General features: G+C 37.9%; 1 protein-coding gene across 3 annotated transcripts in view; it reads right to left on the reverse strand.

Moving 5' to 3' along the window:
* Positions 1-18,580, reverse strand: part of CCNI (cyclin I) — a 33,035-nt gene extending 14,455 nt beyond the window's left edge. For 2 of the 3 annotated variants that reach the window (XM_045184980.2, XM_024579324.4), the window contains exons 1-2: positions 18,036-18,579; positions 12,055-12,211 (exon numbers count right to left, since the gene is read on the reverse strand). In XM_045184980.2, coding sequence (XP_045040915.2) covers positions 12,055-12,168 — 114 coding nt within the window. In that variant the 5' untranslated portion in view covers positions 12,169-12,211; positions 18,036-18,579. Of the gene's footprint in view, positions 1-12,054; positions 12,212-18,035 lie in introns of all 3 variants that reach the window. The other variant, XM_024579332.3, reaches the window with a different exon arrangement.
* Between the last annotated feature and the right edge of the window lie 1,030 nt (positions 18,581-19,610).

The following is a 19,610-nucleotide window of genomic DNA, read 5'->3' on the forward strand; positions in this document are numbered from 1 at the left end:
AAAATGAGATACAGTTTACAACCTCTCACATTAATATCTCACCATTAAGCTGGTGCTAAAAATATGAACAATATGAAAACACCTGACAACCGACATTTTATTTCATCCATATTAATAAGCATTAAGTGTCTATCATATTTTAAGTACTAGATATACAATGATGAATGAAAAAACTCCTTGCTTAAACTTCAAAACTTAAGTGTCTCATGTTAAGACAATCAATCAGGAAATGCAAAAAAACTATGGTAAATGCTGTAAGTGGCGTGCAGAGAGTGCTGGGGTACAGACTAGAAGGGCACCTGGCCCAGTATGGGAGTCAAGTTAAAGCATCTTAGAGGAGAAAGCAAGTGGTATACTAAAAGTAAAAAAAGTACCCTGGTTGGTGTGGCTCAGTGGATTGAGCTCCGGCTTGTGAACCAAAGGATTGCTGGTTCAATTCCCAGTCAGGGCACATGTCTGCCTGGGTTGCAGGCCAGATTCCCAGTTGGGGGTGCGTGAGAGGCAACCACACATTGATGTTTCTCTCCCTGTCTTTCTCCCACCCTTCCCCTCTGTCTAAAAATACATAAATATTTTTTAAAAAATAAATAACGTCTCTCTTCTTAAAAAAGTAAAAAAGAGGAGGGAACAATTTTAACAAGGCAAGGAAAAGAGTCACGTGAATTTTACTCTGAAGGACAGGAATGTCAACCTGGAGGCAATAACCTATTGTTAAGCTCCTCCACTTCCAAATAAAAACAAGGTGTTCAAAAAGATTGCTAGAACCAATACTCTGGTATTCAGTGATATAATTCCATGAATCAAAAAGAAATATAAAGAGGGTCATGGGACTGAAGCTGTGGGCTTAACAGGTTCTGAGTGCATAGAGTAGCAGGGGAATTTATGTCATACAGAGGCTATTGTCCAACATGACAGAGAAAACTGGAGTTGGGCTATTACAGCCAAGAGTTTTAGATTCTCTGTCCACAAGGAGAGTCTGAAAAAGGCAGCAAAACACTACTGTTTGAAGCTATGGCTTCTCTGGGAAGGTCAGAAGAAACTAACACAGCCCTACAGCTAGGCCTTGGTTCAAGCACTGTTAAGCAAGGTCATTGGTTCTACAATATCTCATTTTACATAGAGCCCTGAGGTGCTTGCTACTTTAAGATCTAGTTCTGAACTAGGGGGCCCTAAAGGTCCCTGGAACCAAGTGAAGACAGTCACAAAACTTCTAGATGGAAAGAGTTAAGCATTCAAGAGAAATTAAATTCCTACCAAGATGAGATTTTACCTAAAATTCCAAAACCAATGAGAAAAGTAATGTCAACTAGGCTATCCAAACAAATCAATGATATGGAAGTAAAGTCACACAAGGAGTGAGAGATAGTGGTATAATCTAATAAAAGTGAAGAGACTTTTAGGGAGGTGAAAGAACAATTCTAGAATAGCAATGAGGAACAAGAACACCATTAATTCCACTGTCAGGTCAGAGATACAATGGGAGTATAGGACAACAAACATTCCTAAAAGACAGATTACATATAACGTGATTACCCGGTGTCTGACATAAAACAAATAAAGCAAACATATAATTGTAAGAAGTGCCACAAAAGATGGATATAATATGCTATTAGTGTATAATACAACGGAACACGGCTAAATAGATTTCTATATCATAGTTATAACTTATATAAAGTGGAAACAAAGAATATAAAAAGCACTCAAATATTATTCTGCTTTCTCACCTCTAAATATACTTGATGTTCTAACAATGCCAGAAAAACAAGTTTACAAAATATTACATATAATTATAATACAATTAATTATGAAAGTGATCATGACAGTATCTTTGAACTTTAATATACTTTATATTAAAATTTGAGATTGGGCCAAGAAAGCATTTCTGCATTGCTAGTATTATCATTACTAGCCAAAACTAACAACAACAAAACACACACACACAAAAGCTAATAGTCTAAAAAGACTCCCTCTTGTTGGAGCTATTATGAATGGCATCACTTAAATTTTTAAATTTTTTAGTATGCCTGTATCTATATTCTAGTATATACAAAATAGATTTTTATATAGTGACCATCAAAATTAGCTTACTAATAGTTGCAAAGTCTTGAATTTTCTTTATACTCTACACCATCAAGTGATAATGATTCTAAGATCACTTTTCAAATCAATTCAAATATGTAGTAAACAGTAGTACAGATACACTTGTAGTATCAGAATACATTTACAAAACTTAAAAATTCTGTGCCTAAGAAATCCCATTTAGGAGGGAAGGTGGGAAGGAGGCCTGCCCACCAACCTGCTCTCAGCAGATGATATTTCCTGATCAAGGGACCTGTTTTCTCTTTCTTATAAACTGCTTATAGGGTTAATTAAGTTGGTTGAACAACTATTCCCAAGGAGAATTGATTCAACATGTTAAAACACAGGGCTTTATATTCTACATGCTGCTATTCTAATCATTGAAAGACAAATACTCCCCAGCCTAAACTCTAAAATATTCACCTTTACCTCAAAGATTAAGTAGAATCCCCCAGGCATGGCAGGCATACAAATCCCTCTATGACCTAACTCTCTACTCTCACTCACGTTCCATCGCTTTCTGCCTTAAAATTCAAACTCTAGAAGTAGTACTTGTGTTTACAGTTCTTCCTTGCTCCTGCCATGCTGTTTTGTATCACTGTTCCTTTGTTCATACTGTTCCCTGTGGTTGGAACACACTCCCCTCTCTCATTTACCTGTCTTACTATTTATTCTTTAAGAGCTATTTCAATGGTCACTTCCCCATGAAATACTTCTCCTGGTAACTCAAGTTGGGCCAAGAACATTCCTGTGCTCCCACAGATCCATTACATTACATTAAGTTCAACATTTTTTTTTCTTAAATTACATTTCTTGCTTCTTGGCAATGATGTAGTAGATAGCTGCAAATCTACACTCAAGCTGAGAAGAACCAGAAATAACTATTAACAACAAAAACAAGGCACCAGAACTGCTAAGATGACCAGGCTTTAAGAAGCCAAGATTCTGGAGAGATGATTCAACATTCTGTAGCAGCTTTTCCTTCAGAGCATTTGTCCATCCTTTGAGTACAGCAAGAGGCTGAGTATAGGCAGAGAAACCAACAGGGCTTTTAGGAATCTTAAAAAGCTAGACACAAAATCTGGAGACTCAAGGAGCCAAGAACCTAGCAGGGAGGGGAAAGGCCAGAGACCTGAATGTGACACTCAGCTAATTTTCTCCTTATTACATTTTTTGAATGAAATTGTGCAGTTGGGAAAAATAGGGATCTATCTAAGAAACTAAGCATACAACTTCTGAAAATCAAGAATGAATGCAGGGGAAAGCTCAGCACACTTTAGGAATAAGGAGCCCTCGTGAACACTCCAAGCTCTCAGCTGGAATCCTTGGCTACACTCTAGGAGTTGGGGCAAACCAAAGTTGGATGATGCCATACCAACTGCAACCCAGCCTCCAGGTGGCAGTCTCTTCACTGCATTAAAGAAATTAATCTACTCAGTTTGCCACTAGAGGAAAAACTGAACCTTCCAGCAGAAAGATAACATCTAGAGCCTCTATAATTTTTTGTAATATTCAGCATCCAATCAAAAATTATCAAGCATAACAAGATAAAAAAAACATGTGACCAAAGCCAAGGGAAAAGGGGGGGGTGCAACAACAAAAAAATAGAGATCTTTGAGTTATCAGAAAAGAAAATAGAGGAACAGAGGGAAAATAGATGAAGAATTTTTTTAAAAGATGAAGAATTTCACTGGAGAAATTTACCCTATAAAAAAATCCAAAGGGAAATTCTAGAACTAAAAAAATATAACAACTGAAATTAAAACCCAGTATATGCATTTAACAACAAATTAGACATGGTTGCACAGCTATGCAGGACAAATTTTTATAGTTTTAAATGTATATATTAAAAAGAAAAGCTGAAAATCATTATTTAAGCATCTATCTCAGGATAAAAACAGTCAAGTACACAAGACAGAAGCAAATAATGAAACTACGAGCAAAACTTAAACAAAAGAAAACAAACATACTGTAGGGAAAATCAACAGAACTGAAAGACTAACTGACAGACAGACCTCCAGACTGGTCAAAAAAGGAAAAGCACAAATCAACGAAGAATTGAAAAAGAGAACATCACTATGGACCCTTTATATGTTAAAATGATGGTATTATGAATAACTTTACACAATTTAAAAATTTATATGAATCAATTCCTTGAAAAACACAATTTACCAAAATCGAAATAGAGTTCATAAAGACCTGATTGGTTTCATAATTACCAGAGAGACTGGATTATTAAATGCTTTTCCATAAACACATCTCTAGACCTCAGTGGCTTCCCCTGTGAAATCTTCCAACATTTAAGAAAGATATAAGCCCTAGCCGAGTGGCTCAGTTGGTTGAAGCATCGTCGTCCCGTATACCAAAAGGTTTTGGGTTCAATCTCGGCCAGGGCACATACCTACGTGCAGGTTCAAGCCCCAGTCAGAGTGTGTACGGGAATCAAAAGATTGATATTTCTCTCTCACTCTTTTCCCCCTTCCTCTTGAAAATCAATAACATGTCCTTCAGCAAGAATTTAAGAAAAAAATACAAAATATCAATCTAAAGAGCCTGAGAACATTTAAAAAAGAAAAAGCAGAAACACTTCCCAATTCATTTGACAAAGTCAGCATAACTTTATCATGAAAACCTGACAAAGGCATCAACGAACCAATCTCTCCAATTAACATATACACAAAAAGCCTAAGCAAATGTTAACAAAACCCAATGACATATAAAAATTCAACACCTGTTCATAAAAAATCTCTGAGCAAACTAAGGCAGAGAAAGGAATGTCTTAATAGGATAAAGACTGTCTAAGAAATATATAACAAATATTATACTTAAAGTGAAATACTGAAAGCTTTCCCCTCATAACTGAGACTCAAGACGAAGATACTTGGTACTATAATTTATATTCAAGTGTTTTGGAGGCCCAAACTACTTGTATAGAACAAGAAAAATAATTCGACAGTATCAGGAATGGAAAAAAAGAATAAAACCATAATTATTCAGAGTTAACATGACTGTGTATAATATACAGAAAATCCAAAACACTCTGCAAACTATTAGTAAGCTAATTTAGTATGGGCAACATATAAATAGCAATTTTATTTCTATATGCCAACATATAAAACAAGGATACTTAAAAATAAAAAATTTTAAATTATACCATTTAGCCTCATGGTATCAAAATGATACAAATAGCTTCAACAAGACTCAACTATCCAAGAATAAAACTAAACTACCAAACACTATTAAAACTTACTAAAGTCTACCTTTAAAGAAAATAGAAAAACATTCTATGTTAACTGACTGAAATACTTATAAACATGTCAACTCCCCCCCAAATTAACCTACAGATTTAATAAAACCAAAACTTTCATGTTTCTTTATTTTAAAATATATATGAAAAACCAAAGGGTTTAAGGGTAGACAGGACAATCTTGAAAAAAAGAAGGAAGTTTATGCCACCAAAGACTTATTGTAATACTATCATAAGCAAACAGACTAATGATGAGAAAAGAAACAAACCCACTAATATATCTACACATATACAGTAGTCACTTAATTTATAACAAAAGTACATTGCAGGGCAGTGGAGTAGAGCGAGTGTCTTTTTAATAAAGGTGTTGTTATCTGTATAGAGAAAAATGATTCTTGACTCCTACTTCATACCACACCAAATCAACAACAATGAAATTCCAACCAATACGTAGATCTAAATGTAAAAGACTAAAAAAGTCAAGTATGCTGAAGAAAATGCAGGAGAGTGTTTTTATTGCCTTGGGTTAGGCAAACATTTATTTAAAAGGACTAAACAAAACAGGGGAAAAATGATAATTTGGTCATTGAAAACTAAGACCTTTGTCAAGTCAATCCAAATAGAGTTGAAGATATCTGTAATACACAGAGCCTGCAAAAGAAAGAACCTAACAAAATAGTTAACAATTAAAGACAATTCAATAAAAAAAAAAAAACCCAGGTAAAAGATTTGAACAGACATTTCACTCAAAAATAGGATATCTAATAGCCAATAAACACATGAAAAGCTACTAAACTTCATTACTTATCAAGGAAATGCAAATTTAAATCTAATGTGATACTATAACACAGGCATCAGAATAACTAAAATGAAAAAGACAGACAATACCAAGTGTTGACAAGGATGTAGAGCAACTTGAGACTTTCATCCTCTGCTAGAAAAGGTAAATAAAAAAGTGGTAAATAGCAGTATAACAACTTTCGAAATACAATTAGTGGTACCTACTAAACTTAAGTATGTACACATGCTAGGTTCTAGCAATTCCATCCCCAGGAATATACTCAACAGAAATGTACACATAAGTTCACAAAGAGACATGCATTAAGAAAATGACTCTAATGTCCATCCAGAGATTAGATGGACATAATGGAATGGAACTGTTCCAATTCATACAATGGAGTAATACATGTCAATAAGAATTAACTAATTTATGGCTACATGAAGTAACATGGATGAATCACACACATTCACACACACACAAACTAAGCAAGAGGCCAGTACATACTCTATGATTCCATACACACACACACACATACATGAACTCAAACTCAGAAAAAACTAATGTGTGATATTAGGACAGTAGCCTCTTGGTGGAGAGTACACAAAAGGGCACACTAAGTACAAAAGGACACAGAGGGGCTTCTGAGCTGCTGGTAATGTAAAATTTTAGTTGTACACTTATGATCTGTATGTGTTCCTGTATATTACACATCAAAACCTATTTAAGGAAAATAAAAAAGACCATCAAGCCAAGGAGGAAATAGATGTATTTATTTACCAAATCCACAGATGGTACAAAAATGACAGTCAATACATTAGATAACAATCTTAATTTTAAAGCTGGAAAAATGGACCGGAATAAACGATTTTAAATTTAATAGGAATAAATAATAAATGCTGCACCTAAGTTAAAAACTAAAAAAGTACATCTAGCATAAGGGAATCTTCACTTAGCAGTTGTGACAGAAACAACAAGGTTTTAAAAACAAGTTTAATATAGGCCAACAAACATGACATTGCTGCCAAAAAAAAAAATTTGGTTTAGATTAATGAAACAATCAATCCTAGATAAGATGGGGTTATAGTTTCACTTTATTGCTCATTAATGACAATAACTGAAATGTCTCAATTTAAGAAACACACTAAAAAGAATGTATCTAAAAAAAGAAATTTGGGATGGTAAAGGGAAAATCTTGTCAAACAAAAAATAGCTAGAGATGACTTTATGGGTTTAACACCTGTCTTTAACTAAAGGGCTGTTGTTTAAAGTTTAAAAAACAGCTCTATTCTGTATTGCTCCTGTGGCCAGAAATAGAGCCAATCCAAGTGTCCTCTAGAAAAAAAGCAATTTTAAGATTCAATTTAGGAAAAACTTTCCAATAATTCATTTTTTTTTTCCACAGTGGAATGAGCAAGTACCCTAAGCAGAAGATCTCATCAGAGATGTTAGAATTTACTTTCTTTTTTTTTTTTTTTACTGTTGTTCAAGTAGAGTTGTCTCATTTTCTCCCCACCTCTCTCCCCCACCCCATCAACCCCCTTGAACTTTCAAATTTTGTGAAAGTGTTTCCCAAACTAAACACGTACTAATAAAATCATGAAGCTTTTAAAAATACAAATGTCCACAGCTGCCACCAGAAGCTCAGTAGGCATGGGTGGGGCCTAGAAGCTCTAAAAATCCTCCTAAAGATTCTGATTTGCCTAGTGGCCCAGGGGCTTAAGATCCTGTATTTGAAGAACCACATAATTAGGTGGCTTGAAAGATTTTTTAGAGTTTCAAAATGCTAATAAAACTATATTTATATAAACAGAACTGTTTTATCTTTGTATATGAAAAGCACTCGAAAAAATAAATCAATACAGGAACTACTATAAAGGACACATGGACAAAATCAAGGGGAAGGGTGGGGGAGGGAGGCGGGTTCAGCCGGGGTGGGGTGGAGGGATGGGGAGAAAAGGCACACAACTGTAATTGAATAACAACAAAAAATTAAAATTAAAATAAATAAATAAATAAAATAAAATGAGTAAAACAAAAAAATAAATCAAAAATATGAAAAACGTCACTTTGAGAGCTTCCATCCAAGATGGAGGCATAGATACGCTTCACTTCCTCGCACAACCAAAAAGAATAACAACCAATTTAAAAACAAAAAAATAACCAGAACTGTCAGAAAATAGAGCTGTATGAAAAGTCTACAGCTCTTAACTCCTTTAACCAAGGAGTTAAAGAAACATTCATCCAGACTGGTAGGAAGGACAGAGACGGGAAACTGGGGTGGCAAGGATGCAATCATAGGACAAGGAGGTGGCTGGTGGACCAGGGAGGGTGAGGCAGCAGGTAGGAGATGAGGATATCCCACATTCATGTGTGGATAAGTCAGGAGGAACAACTGGGGAGCAAGACTGACTGTACAACCCAGGGTTCCAGCCTGGGAAACTGAAGCCTCAAAACCTATGGCTATAAAAACCTGTGGGGGATGTGGCAGTGGGAGAAACTCCCAGGCTCATAAGTAAGTCTACTGGAGAGAGGCACTGGATCCTACAATGTACCCAAGCCCACCCATCCGGGGGAATCAGCATCAGTAGGGCCCAGTTTGTTTCTGGATGGGTAGTGGGTAAGTGACTGAAAGTAGGGCAAGAGCTGAGTAAGTTGCACTGTCCCCTCTGACCCCTCCCCCACATACAGCACCACAATGCAATGATATGGGTTGCCTGGCCCTGGCAAATACCAGGACTCCGCCCCTGACAACATAACAGGTGCACTGAGACAAACAAATATGACCCAAATGAAAGAACAGATCAAAACTCCAGAAAAGGAACTAAGCAATGAAGAGATAGCCAACCCATCAGATGCAGAGTTCAAAACACTGGTAACAGGATGCTCACAGAAATGATTGACTATGGTCGCAAAATAGAGGAAGAAGTGAAGGCTATCAAAGTGAAATAAAGATAAATATACAGGGAACCAACAGTGAAGGGAAGGAAACTGGGACTCAAATCAGAGATCTGGAACAGAAGGAAGAAATAAACATTCAACCAGAACAGAATGAAGAAACAAGAATTCAAAAAAATGAGGAGAGGCTGAGGAACCTCTGGGACAACCTTAAACATTCCAACATCCAAATCATAAGGATGCCAGAAGGAGAAGAGGAAGAGCAAGGAATTGAAAACTTATTTGAAAAAATAATGAAGGAGAACTTCCCCAATATGGCAAAGGAAACACAACTTCCAGGAAGTCCAGGAAGTTCAGAGAGTCCCAAAGAAATTGGACCCAATGAGGAACACACCAAGACACATCATCATTAAATTACCCAAGATTAGAGATAAGGAGAGAATCTTAAAAGCAGCAGGAGAAAAAGACACAGTTACCTACAAAGGAGTTCCCATAAGACTATCAGCTCATTTCTCAAAAGAAACCTTACAGTCAAGAAGAGGCTGGAAAGAAGTATTCAAAGCATGAAAATCAAGAACCTACAACCTAGATTACTCTATCCAGCAAAGCTATCATGTAGAATGGAAGGGCAGATAAAGTGCTTCCCAGATAAGGTCAAGGTAAAGGAGTTCATCGTCATGAAGCCCTTATTATATGAAATGCTAAAGGTACTTATCTAAGAAAAAGAATATGAAAACTACAAACAGTAAAATGACAACAAACTCGAACTATCAATAAAAACGAACAAACTAAGCAAACAAGTAGAATAGGAACAGAGTCACAGAAACAGAGATCACATGGAGGGTTATCAGTGGGGTGGGGAGAGAATGGGGCTAAAAGGTACAAGGAATAAGAAGCATAATTGGTAAGCACAAAATAAACAGGGGGAGGTTAATAATAGTATAGGAAATGGAGAAGCCAAAGAACTTATATGTATGACCCATGGACATGAACTAAGGAAGGGGTGGAAAGCTGGAGGGAGGGTGGGTAAAGGGTGGAGGGGAATAAAGGGGGAAAAAATGGGACAATTGTTATAACAAAATCAATAAAATATACTTAAAAAAAGTCGCTTTGACCCATCTGCAAATGTCCCCCAAAATTCATATAACAAAATTACCATATACCTGAAAGTGCTGTTATTATATAAAAGATCATCTCAAACCTGGATGAATTATAAAGAAATTATAATCAATGTTCATTTAATGAATGTTTACTGTGAGTCTATTATATGCCAGTCAAAAAAAATGACAAAGCTCTACCCCAAGAGAACTCAGTTAAATCACCAGGAACTATAATACTGTCTCATAAGGACAGTACAGTGCTATGGGAGCACACAGAAGAGGAGTAATAAGTCTATCATATTCTTGCATGACCACTCAGCCCTAAAATGGGGATAGGGAATATAAATTAAGAAAATTGTGAGAGAAGCTTGAAGTAGAATGTAGGTGGAGAAAGAATAAAGTAGAAGGGAACTGGAGGAAGATAAAAGGAAGCTTAAAAATGTTTTATTTTTACATTTTTACCAGCCCTTAAAAAAATTAGAAAAGTCAGAGAAAGACACATGTACGGTTTAGAGCAGGGGTCCCCAACAGATACTGGCTAGTGGCCTGTTATGAACCCCACCGCACAGCAGGAGGTGAATGGCTGGTGAAGCTTCATCCCCTTCTCCCCATCACTCTCACCTGAGTGCCATCCCCCACCTCCCAATCCTGTCCCCCTCCATGGAAAAATTGTCTTCCACAAAATTCCACGAAACCTTCACAACACTGGTCCCTGGTGCCAGAAAAGTTGAGGACCGCTAGTTTAGAGATAAGACTGTTTCTCTCTTGCAAGGGGTTTACTACAATGGATAGGAATTTTTATTTATCTCACTGTTGTATCTCCAATGCCTGGAATAGTGTTCAGAATGTAGCAGATGTGTAATAAACTGAACCCCAAGGTAAATTAAACCCCACGCACACAGAAATGGAAAATGAAAAAATAAAGAAGAAAACTGCCTCAGGTACAAAGTGTAACTTATTACATATTAGCTAAAGTCTTGAAAAAATTGGAATTACTGCCTATTTCAAAAGATTAAATGAGATATTAAATGTGATAGCACATGTAAATGCTCCTAGCATAAAATATACTGATGCAGTATATTAACTAATCTTCAATTTGTCAAATGGTAAATAAATAACAGGAAATGCAAAATATATTTCTTCAGCTTATAGAAAAGAATAAAAATAGGTTCAAACTTTAAAAACATATAGATTTCAACAATCTATGAGGCAAAGGTTAACCTAAGTCAACTATTTTCAACAGGTGTGCCACAGCAAAATCGCTGACCAAAACCAACACAGAAGGAACTGAAGTATTTACTATTCATTCATGTACACATATCAAAAGATTCTTGGCCATTACTCTTTATCCCAAGCACAATACTAGTTACTAGGGGTAAAAAGATGTAAAACATCTTATACAGTAAGCTTTTTGAGTGAATAAACTTCATAGTTGTCTGTAGGAAAAATAGCTGATGTAATTATACGATGGAATTACAGAATTTTTAAAAAGAAAGGGCATATAACCAACAGTAACTGAGAGGTCAGCTGGCTCTCTCCCTATAAGCTTCCAACTTTACCTTAGCAGTTTACTTGAATTCCTCATAATGTTCAAGAAATATAGTGCAATTTTTTGTTACCTAAAGATAATGATATATGCTCAGCTTCCATGGCTAACTATAATCTAGAAATAAAGGCAGCTTACTACTATTAGTATTGACTATGAGGAAAGAAAACACACATGCTTATCTTCCTAAAGCTATAACTCAGATAAAAACAAGAGACACAAGCAAACAAAAACAGTTCATTCTTGTTTTGTTTCACAATAAAATAAGATGTTCCTCAAATAAAAAATAGAGCATATCCCTCACTGGTACATATTTCTCCAATTCAGGTCAAGATACTATATAGGACAGTAGTAGACTTATTTCTAATAAAAGTCATCTACCCAGAGTGAGGAGAAAAATCATTACCTGGTTTGTAGGCATTTTCGGCACATTTACTTTCCACATCTGGGCTTCTCTAGAGATTGCCTTTTCCAAAAGGAAAGACAATCTCTGGTTTTCCAAAGGCCCTGGAAACTTCATGATATCCTTTGGATCTGCCTGCCTCCCAGCTTGATGTAGCTACCTATAAAATCAAATATAAAACAATGCTGTTTATGTAATTACAGAATAAGTATAGCAATGTATAAGTATGTTGGCTCTTATTAAGCAATTCATATAACAAAATAAGAATGTTATGAGGCAGTATAAGATTTTATAGCTCTTGAAAATATCATATATTAAAATGTTGCCCTGGCTGGCACAGCTCAGCAGATTAAGCACGGGCATGCAAACCCAGTTCAATTCCCAGCTATAGCACATGCCTTACAACCAACAGGTAACCAATCTATGTTTCTCTCACACATGGATGTTTCTCTCCCTCTCTCTCCCTTCCTTCCCCTCTCTCTAAAAATAAATAAGTGAATAAAAAAATACTTTAAAATGTTACAGTGATAATTATGAAACACATTCTCACTTTAAATTGGAAACACAGCTATAAAGAAAATAAAAACATGGCCTTATACCTGACAAAAACCACTGGACCCTAGTCAAAATATATTATAACTGTCAAACTCTGTCAAACACTTTTAAGTTATGAGCTTTTTATACTAGGAATTCTCAGATGTCCCAAATATTCATCTTAAAAATCTTAACAGGTAAGGGTTGCTAACCTTTTTCACTAAAAAGTTACAATTACGTTAAATCCTACCAATTCCCACTTAATCTATATGAAACCACCACCTTAGGTATGAAACATTTTTCATTTTAAAACAATTAGTTTTATTTGATTTTTTCATGGTTCAAAAATACGAACAAATAGTGTAAAAAGGCAGTAAGAAACCATGTTGCATTGAGCTTCCAATACATTGTCTACTAACCTCACATGTGGATATTTAAATTAGATATAACTCCTCGGTCTAGCCCCATTTCAAGTGCTCAATAACTACAAGTGACTAACAAATACTGCATTGGATATTACAGAAAGGGAGCATGTGTGCCAATGCAGTAAATTCTACCGGACAGTGTTGATTAGAAAACTCAACAGTGACGTGACTGGCACTCCAAACGAGCAGCAAGTCTGAAGAGCCACACTCTAGATCAGTAGAGGGCAAATCAAAGTCCAAGAGAGATGCCTGAAAAAAAGTTTTAAAAAAAGGGAAACTATAGATTTGAGAGAGATGACTAGGTGTAAAAAACTTAACAGAGAATTGCTGGAGCCCTGGCTGGTGTGGCTCAATGGATTGAGTGCCAGTCTGTAAACCAAAGGTCACCAGTTCGATTCCCAGTCGGGGCACATGCCTGGGTTGTCAGGCCAGGTCTCCAATTGGGGGCATACGATAAGCAGTACAAGAAGCAACTGATCAACGTATCTCCTACACATCAATGTTTCTCTCCCTCTCTTCCCCTCTCTCCAAAAATAAAATCCTAAAAAAAAGAGAAAGATTGCTGGAGAATGGGAAAAGATACAATGAAAGCTAAGCAACTGAGAAAGTAAACCAGAAAAAAAGGTTATGCAAGAAAGTAAATGTAATAGAATACCACAGTATTTACATAGCAATAAGATCAGGTTCAAGATTCCTGTTTTCCAATCACCTACAATTAAGGTTCTCAATAACACTCAAATATTTAGATGTTTTTAACAACCTTTTTAATATACATCACAAGTAAAATTAGAAAATACTTTCAGATGAATGAAAAAGACTACCTAACAAAATTTATGGGATGCAATGAAAGTGGTGCCCGGAGACAAATTAATTCTTGTAAATGCTATATTTAAAAAATCTCAAACCAATACCAAAACCTTCCACCTTAAGACACTGGAAAAAGTAAACTATAACTAAAGAAAGCCAGAAGGAAAGAATGTTAGAGTGGAAATAAAAAGTACAAAAAAGAAAAATAAAATAGAATCAATGAAACCAAAAGGTAGTTCTTTGAAAAGATCATCAAAATTAGCAAACCTTTAGCTACAATGACCAAGAAAAAAACAAAGGATAAAGTACTAAAATCAGAAATAAAGCAAGGACATTACTACCTATGATATATATATATATTTTAAATATGAAAGAATTTTATAAACTGTATACAAATAAAGTGAACATTTGGATGAAACAAATACCTAGAACCACAAACTATCAAAAATGACTTAAGAAGAAACAGAAAGGCTGAATAGCCATATAACAAGAAACGGAATGAGTAAACAAATAAACTATTGCCAAAGAAAAGCCTATGCCAAAATGGCTTCACTGGTAAATTCTACCAAACACTTACAGAAAAATTAATACGAATTATTCATCTACTCTTGCAAAAAGAGGAGGAGTACTTCTCAACTCATTTTATGAGGCCAGTTATTACCCTGCTACCAAAACCAAAAATAATATATAGCACTAAAAAACTATAGATCAGTATTTTTCTAAATACATACAGAACTCCTCAACAAAATATGAGCAAACAATCTCCCACTGTAAAAAAGACTATACACCATAACTAAATGTAAGTTAGCCCAGGAATGCAAAGTTGGTTTAATGTTCAGAAATCAATTAACATAATACACCACATCAAGAAAAAAAAAATCATTCTTTGCTCACGCTAGGATGTCAACAAAGATACAGGAAAAAGTTTGAATTTCTTAAACTTAAAAAAAAAAGGCAAATATGCAAGTGAAAGACAAAAAGAATGAAGGACACCTGTGGGGATGTTCCAGATTAAATGAGTCTATAGAAAAATCACATTGCAGTATCTGACCTGAGAATGGATCTTGTACTGGAAGAGAGATAAATGCTAAAAATGTCATTATTGGGTCAAGTGACATAATGGGAACATGGGCACTTAAGTAAATGTAACAATGTTAAATTTATTAAAGTTTGTAACTTTACTGTGATTCTCTAAGAGAATATCCCTAGCCTTAGGAAATACACACTAAAAAATTTAGGAGTAAGGGGCCATCATGCAACTTATACATACATATGGCGGGGAGTGGGGATGACAAATGATAAACCAAATAAGGTAAAATGTTAATAGGTAAATCCTGGTAAAGGGTTTCTTTTTGAAATTACTTATAAGAATGTAAAAAACAAATAAAAGACAATTTATGGAAGTATACATATTATCAGGCTATTACTTACATTCCATCTTTAAGTCTCTAGTAAGGCATGATACATTGGAAAAGCATTGGCTTGAGTTTTACTTCTTTTACTGGCAGAATACAACTTATTTTCTTCTTTAAATTTTATTTATTTATTTTTAGAGAGAGTGGGAGGGAGGAAGAGAAACATCCATTGGTTGCCTTCCACACAGGCCCAGGCTGCAACCCAGGCACATGCCCTTACCAGGAATGCTCCCACCCAAACAGGAATCAAACCGGGGACCCTTCACTTTGCAGGACAATGCTCAACCAACTGAGCTAGTTTAATCAGGGCCTATTTCCTAATATGTAAAACAGATTCTTTGAATCAGATTAATAGTGAATCCTGCTAAGAAATAAAATACAAACACTTAAAATATAACTTTACTATTTTAAATAATAAAACACTATAGTTGTATCTTATTTTATGACCACTTTTGGATATAGCTAGAATTTTGAATGCTCAGGTAGAAAAATCTCTAGGAACTGAAAAACAAAAAGACCATATTTTGGATGGCATACTCCACACATTCCTAACTTTTTCTTTCACATTTCTCCTCCCATTCTTTGAATCTCTACTTCTGGTCCTTTTTCCAGGTTTATCAAATAGCTTAATGTCTGAGTGAAGTTTATAAAATCCTTACTGTACAGCACAAACTATATTACAAATCTATATTAAAGGGCCTCCCACTCGTCTAAGGGAAACTACTGCATGGTGATGGCTAAACAGGACTTCATTAATATGGAATTATTATACTTACTATTATCATAACCCAACCCTATTAATTCTGTACTCGTGCTGATTTCTGGATCTTAAGTTCCTCTTCTAAATATGATGAATTTATTAGTGTGACCATATGAGAACCTCACGTTCTAGTATTACCTCCTTGACTTTATGCCCCTAACTTGATAATGAACTACATGTAATATTTGTAATTCTAAAACAGGATGCTCTTTCTGACTCCGTCTTTCCACACTCTTCTCTTAACTTGAAATGTCCTTCTGTAGCTCACACTCCCCTTCCTACAGTTTACATTTGCATCAATCTGTGACTGGAACACTGCCTTCCTACATCTCTACTTGGACATAACTCTACTTTTGCATTTAATTGCTCTGTGATAATTACTTGCATACTTGTCTCTCATACTAACCCTAAGTTCCTTGATGACATTCAGAGTTAAGCACTATACCTAATAAACAATAATAGCTTACACTTGCTAAATGATTAACAGGTAAAAGCAGTGAGTGTTACCTGGCCAGGTATTCCTCAAAGTATTATGCTGTATTAACTAATTTAATCCTAACACAACTTTATGAAGTAGGTATTACTAAGCCCACTTTAAAGATAAAAAAACACGCAAAGAGGAGTGAATACTTTTCATTTTTAAAGTATTACACAATCAGAATAAAACCTGTATACACTCAGCCTGAAAAAAAGTTTCAGAGTTCCATTCTAACCTCCTAGGATGCCACTCTACTATAGCTCCCAACACACGTTAATTCTACTGGTCTGCTCATTAAGATTTTTCTGGTCCAGAAACTCATTATCTCTCATCCTGCTGGTCCCAGATTAGTGAATCTACATCTTGTCCATTCTCTCTTAACCTATTGACTATCCAATTCCCTTCTACTTCATCTGCCACAAATGACCTGGACAACTAGAAGCAGGTAACATTACTGTTAAGCTTTTCAGCAGAGCGATTATTCAACATATTCTGAGAGCTCGGGTTTGAACTCTGGCCACCGGGTTCTAGCTGTGTCATCTAAGGGGGCAATTACTTCATTTCGTCGGGCCCCAGTTTCCCTCATCTATGAAATGACACTCCTCAATGAAACCTGCCTCAATGAGTACTTGAGAATTCATAAGTTGCAAACCACTCAGAATAACTGTCTGATAATATGCCTCAACAAGTGCTGTTATTAACATCCTAAGGTCATCCTGCTGCTCAAATGTTGAGTGACTCCCCAATAACAGAAGAAAGGCTAAATACTTGAGCCTAGCGTTCAGAGTGTCAGTCTGATTCCATCCTGCCTCCGGAGAGATACCTCGCACTATTTCGCTACCCAATACTCAAGCCCTGCCAAAATGATCTGCAATGGAACCTAGAGCTCAGCAGAGGCCCTTCTTTCCTTTTTTCAAAACTTCGCTATTTTTATCCGCTCTTCAGGGCGCAACTCAAATCTCACCTCCTCTTCCATCTCCCCCACCCACACCCTGGGTGACGTTCCCCTTCACCGAGTTCCCGCAGCACCGGCGGTTCACCCCATTCATTTGGCATTCACGCCGCTGTGCATTGTAAATCATCTTCCTTTGGCTCCCGCAGGAACGTCGAAGTCTAATGGTGGGAGTGTGTCCCCTTCATTGTGTATTTACACAGGCTCGCAGAGCCTAGAAAATGCACTAGAGTAGGCAATCTGCAATTCCGTCAAAAAAGTTATTCGGTGACAGACAAAAATGGCCCGAAAGGGAACTGAGAAGAGCTGTTAGCAAACTGGGCAGGTGCCGAGTTGTTCTTGCGTGGAGGTCCAGGGCGAGGGAACGTCCGGAAGGCCCCTGTGGAAGCGGAGGCGAAGGGGGGCGGACCGTGGTCGGGGGGACGTCGTAGGGGTGGGTGGATGCGGCTGGGGGAGGATTGGCGAGGGCCGAGAGGTGGAGGCGCGGGGAGGTGACCCGAACGGGGGGTGCGGGGAAAGGCGCCCCGGAGCGGGCGGCTGCCGGGGCTTTCCTGCGGGCTGCGCGCGCGAGCGCGAGAGCGGGTCACGGAGACCCCCCGCCCCGCCCGCTCACCTTCTCCTCCTCTTCCTCCTCCCTGGCAGAGCTGCAGGCCTCACAGTGGTGACGCGGGGTCATCCGGGGGCCCGCTACCACCTCATTTTCCTCAGCGCGCGGCGACGGGGCGCGCGGGACGAGGACCGGGCCAAGCGAGGAGGGAGAAGAGGGGGAACCGTGCCGGGGGGCGCGGGCACTGGCACTCGAGCAGGACACACGGCTGCGGCCGTGGGTCGGTCAGCGAATTAGTTCCATGACGATCCTGAACCTGAGACTGCCACCGCTGGTCTGACTCCTCCAACCGCCGCCGCTCGAGCCAGGGTGGGGAGGGGGCTCCCTCTCTCCATAGGGCGGCGGGGGCCGGGGAGAGGCGGGGGGGGGAGACCGGCTCTGCCCCTGCCCGGGGGAAGCGCCTCCAAGGGGAAATGGTGAAAGGGAGGAAGGGGGAAAAAGAAAAAGAAAAAAAAAGGAAGGGGAAGGGGAGAAAATAAGAAAAAGCGAGACAGAGGCGCTGCCGCGTCCGCTCGCGGGGAAGGCGAGGGAGGGAGGGGGTGGAAAGAAGTGCCGGCTTCCTCGGCTCCGCCCTCGCGGACCGATTCCTAGCCTAGCTCACTCGTCGTAAACAACGATGAAATGGTCTCACGTTAACCCGCTTTTTCCTCCCCGCGGACTTGAACACACAGAGAGAAATCCGGGTGAAAATTGCACCGTTGGAAAGGCGCTGGGGTTAAAAGAGAGAGGACTTTTTTTGTGTGGGCTAAGAAAAACCAAGTTGCGCGGCCTCGTTTTCTCTACAGGAGCGGAATAGTCTCTTACCACCGCACGGTGACGTAAGAGACCCTTTCAGCTCGCCTAGACCTGGCGTGCGTTGGCCGGAGAGTGCGCTGCGCATGCGTCTCGGGGAAGAAAGATGCTGCTGAGCGCTCCGCTTGGGGGTGGGGTTCTGATGGGATGCTTCTCTGGACCAACCTAAACCTCCTTGGCTTCATTTATCCTAGCTAGCTGGCCTCTGGGACTGGTAGAAGAATATATATTGGGAAGGGGCCGGTGATGTGTTGTGGAAAGGCATTGTATTCTTTGTTGACTTCGCAGAAAATTGTGTTCCCTTATCATTGACGTATAAGTGGAATTGCAGTGTTTTCGCTGCCACATCCTGGATGGAGGAACATTCTAAAGCGCTTTAGAAATCAGGAAATTTGAGGGCTCATGTCCTTAAGCACCTTTTTGCGTAAGGCCAATTTAAAACGGTGAATTTTACTGCTGAAGGCCGAGAACCTGCTTGGTAATGCGCCAAGGAAATTCTATCCACTTAACCGACACATCTGAGTATTTCAGACTAGATTTTATTCCCAGGTGTTTAACGAGTGTGTGGTGACATATAAATGTGTTTTATTTTGGGGTTCTTTTACTCATCTATAGTAATTTTTGCTCACCTTTTAATTGTTTTGATTATAAAAATATGAAGAATTACAGAAAGTTTTGAAAAAGAAGAGTAAAAAACTCAAAGTCAATTATTTACAGAAGTAGTCTTATTTTGTTTTTCACGTCTTTTATATGTCTATTTTAAGTCATGGGAAAAAATCGTGTTGAGCT

The sequence above is a fragment of the Desmodus rotundus genome, chromosome 4, assembly GCF_022682495.2.
Source record: "Desmodus rotundus isolate HL8 chromosome 4, HLdesRot8A.1, whole genome shotgun sequence".
NCBI classification, from domain to species: Eukaryota; Metazoa; Chordata; class Mammalia; order Chiroptera; family Phyllostomidae; genus Desmodus; species Desmodus rotundus.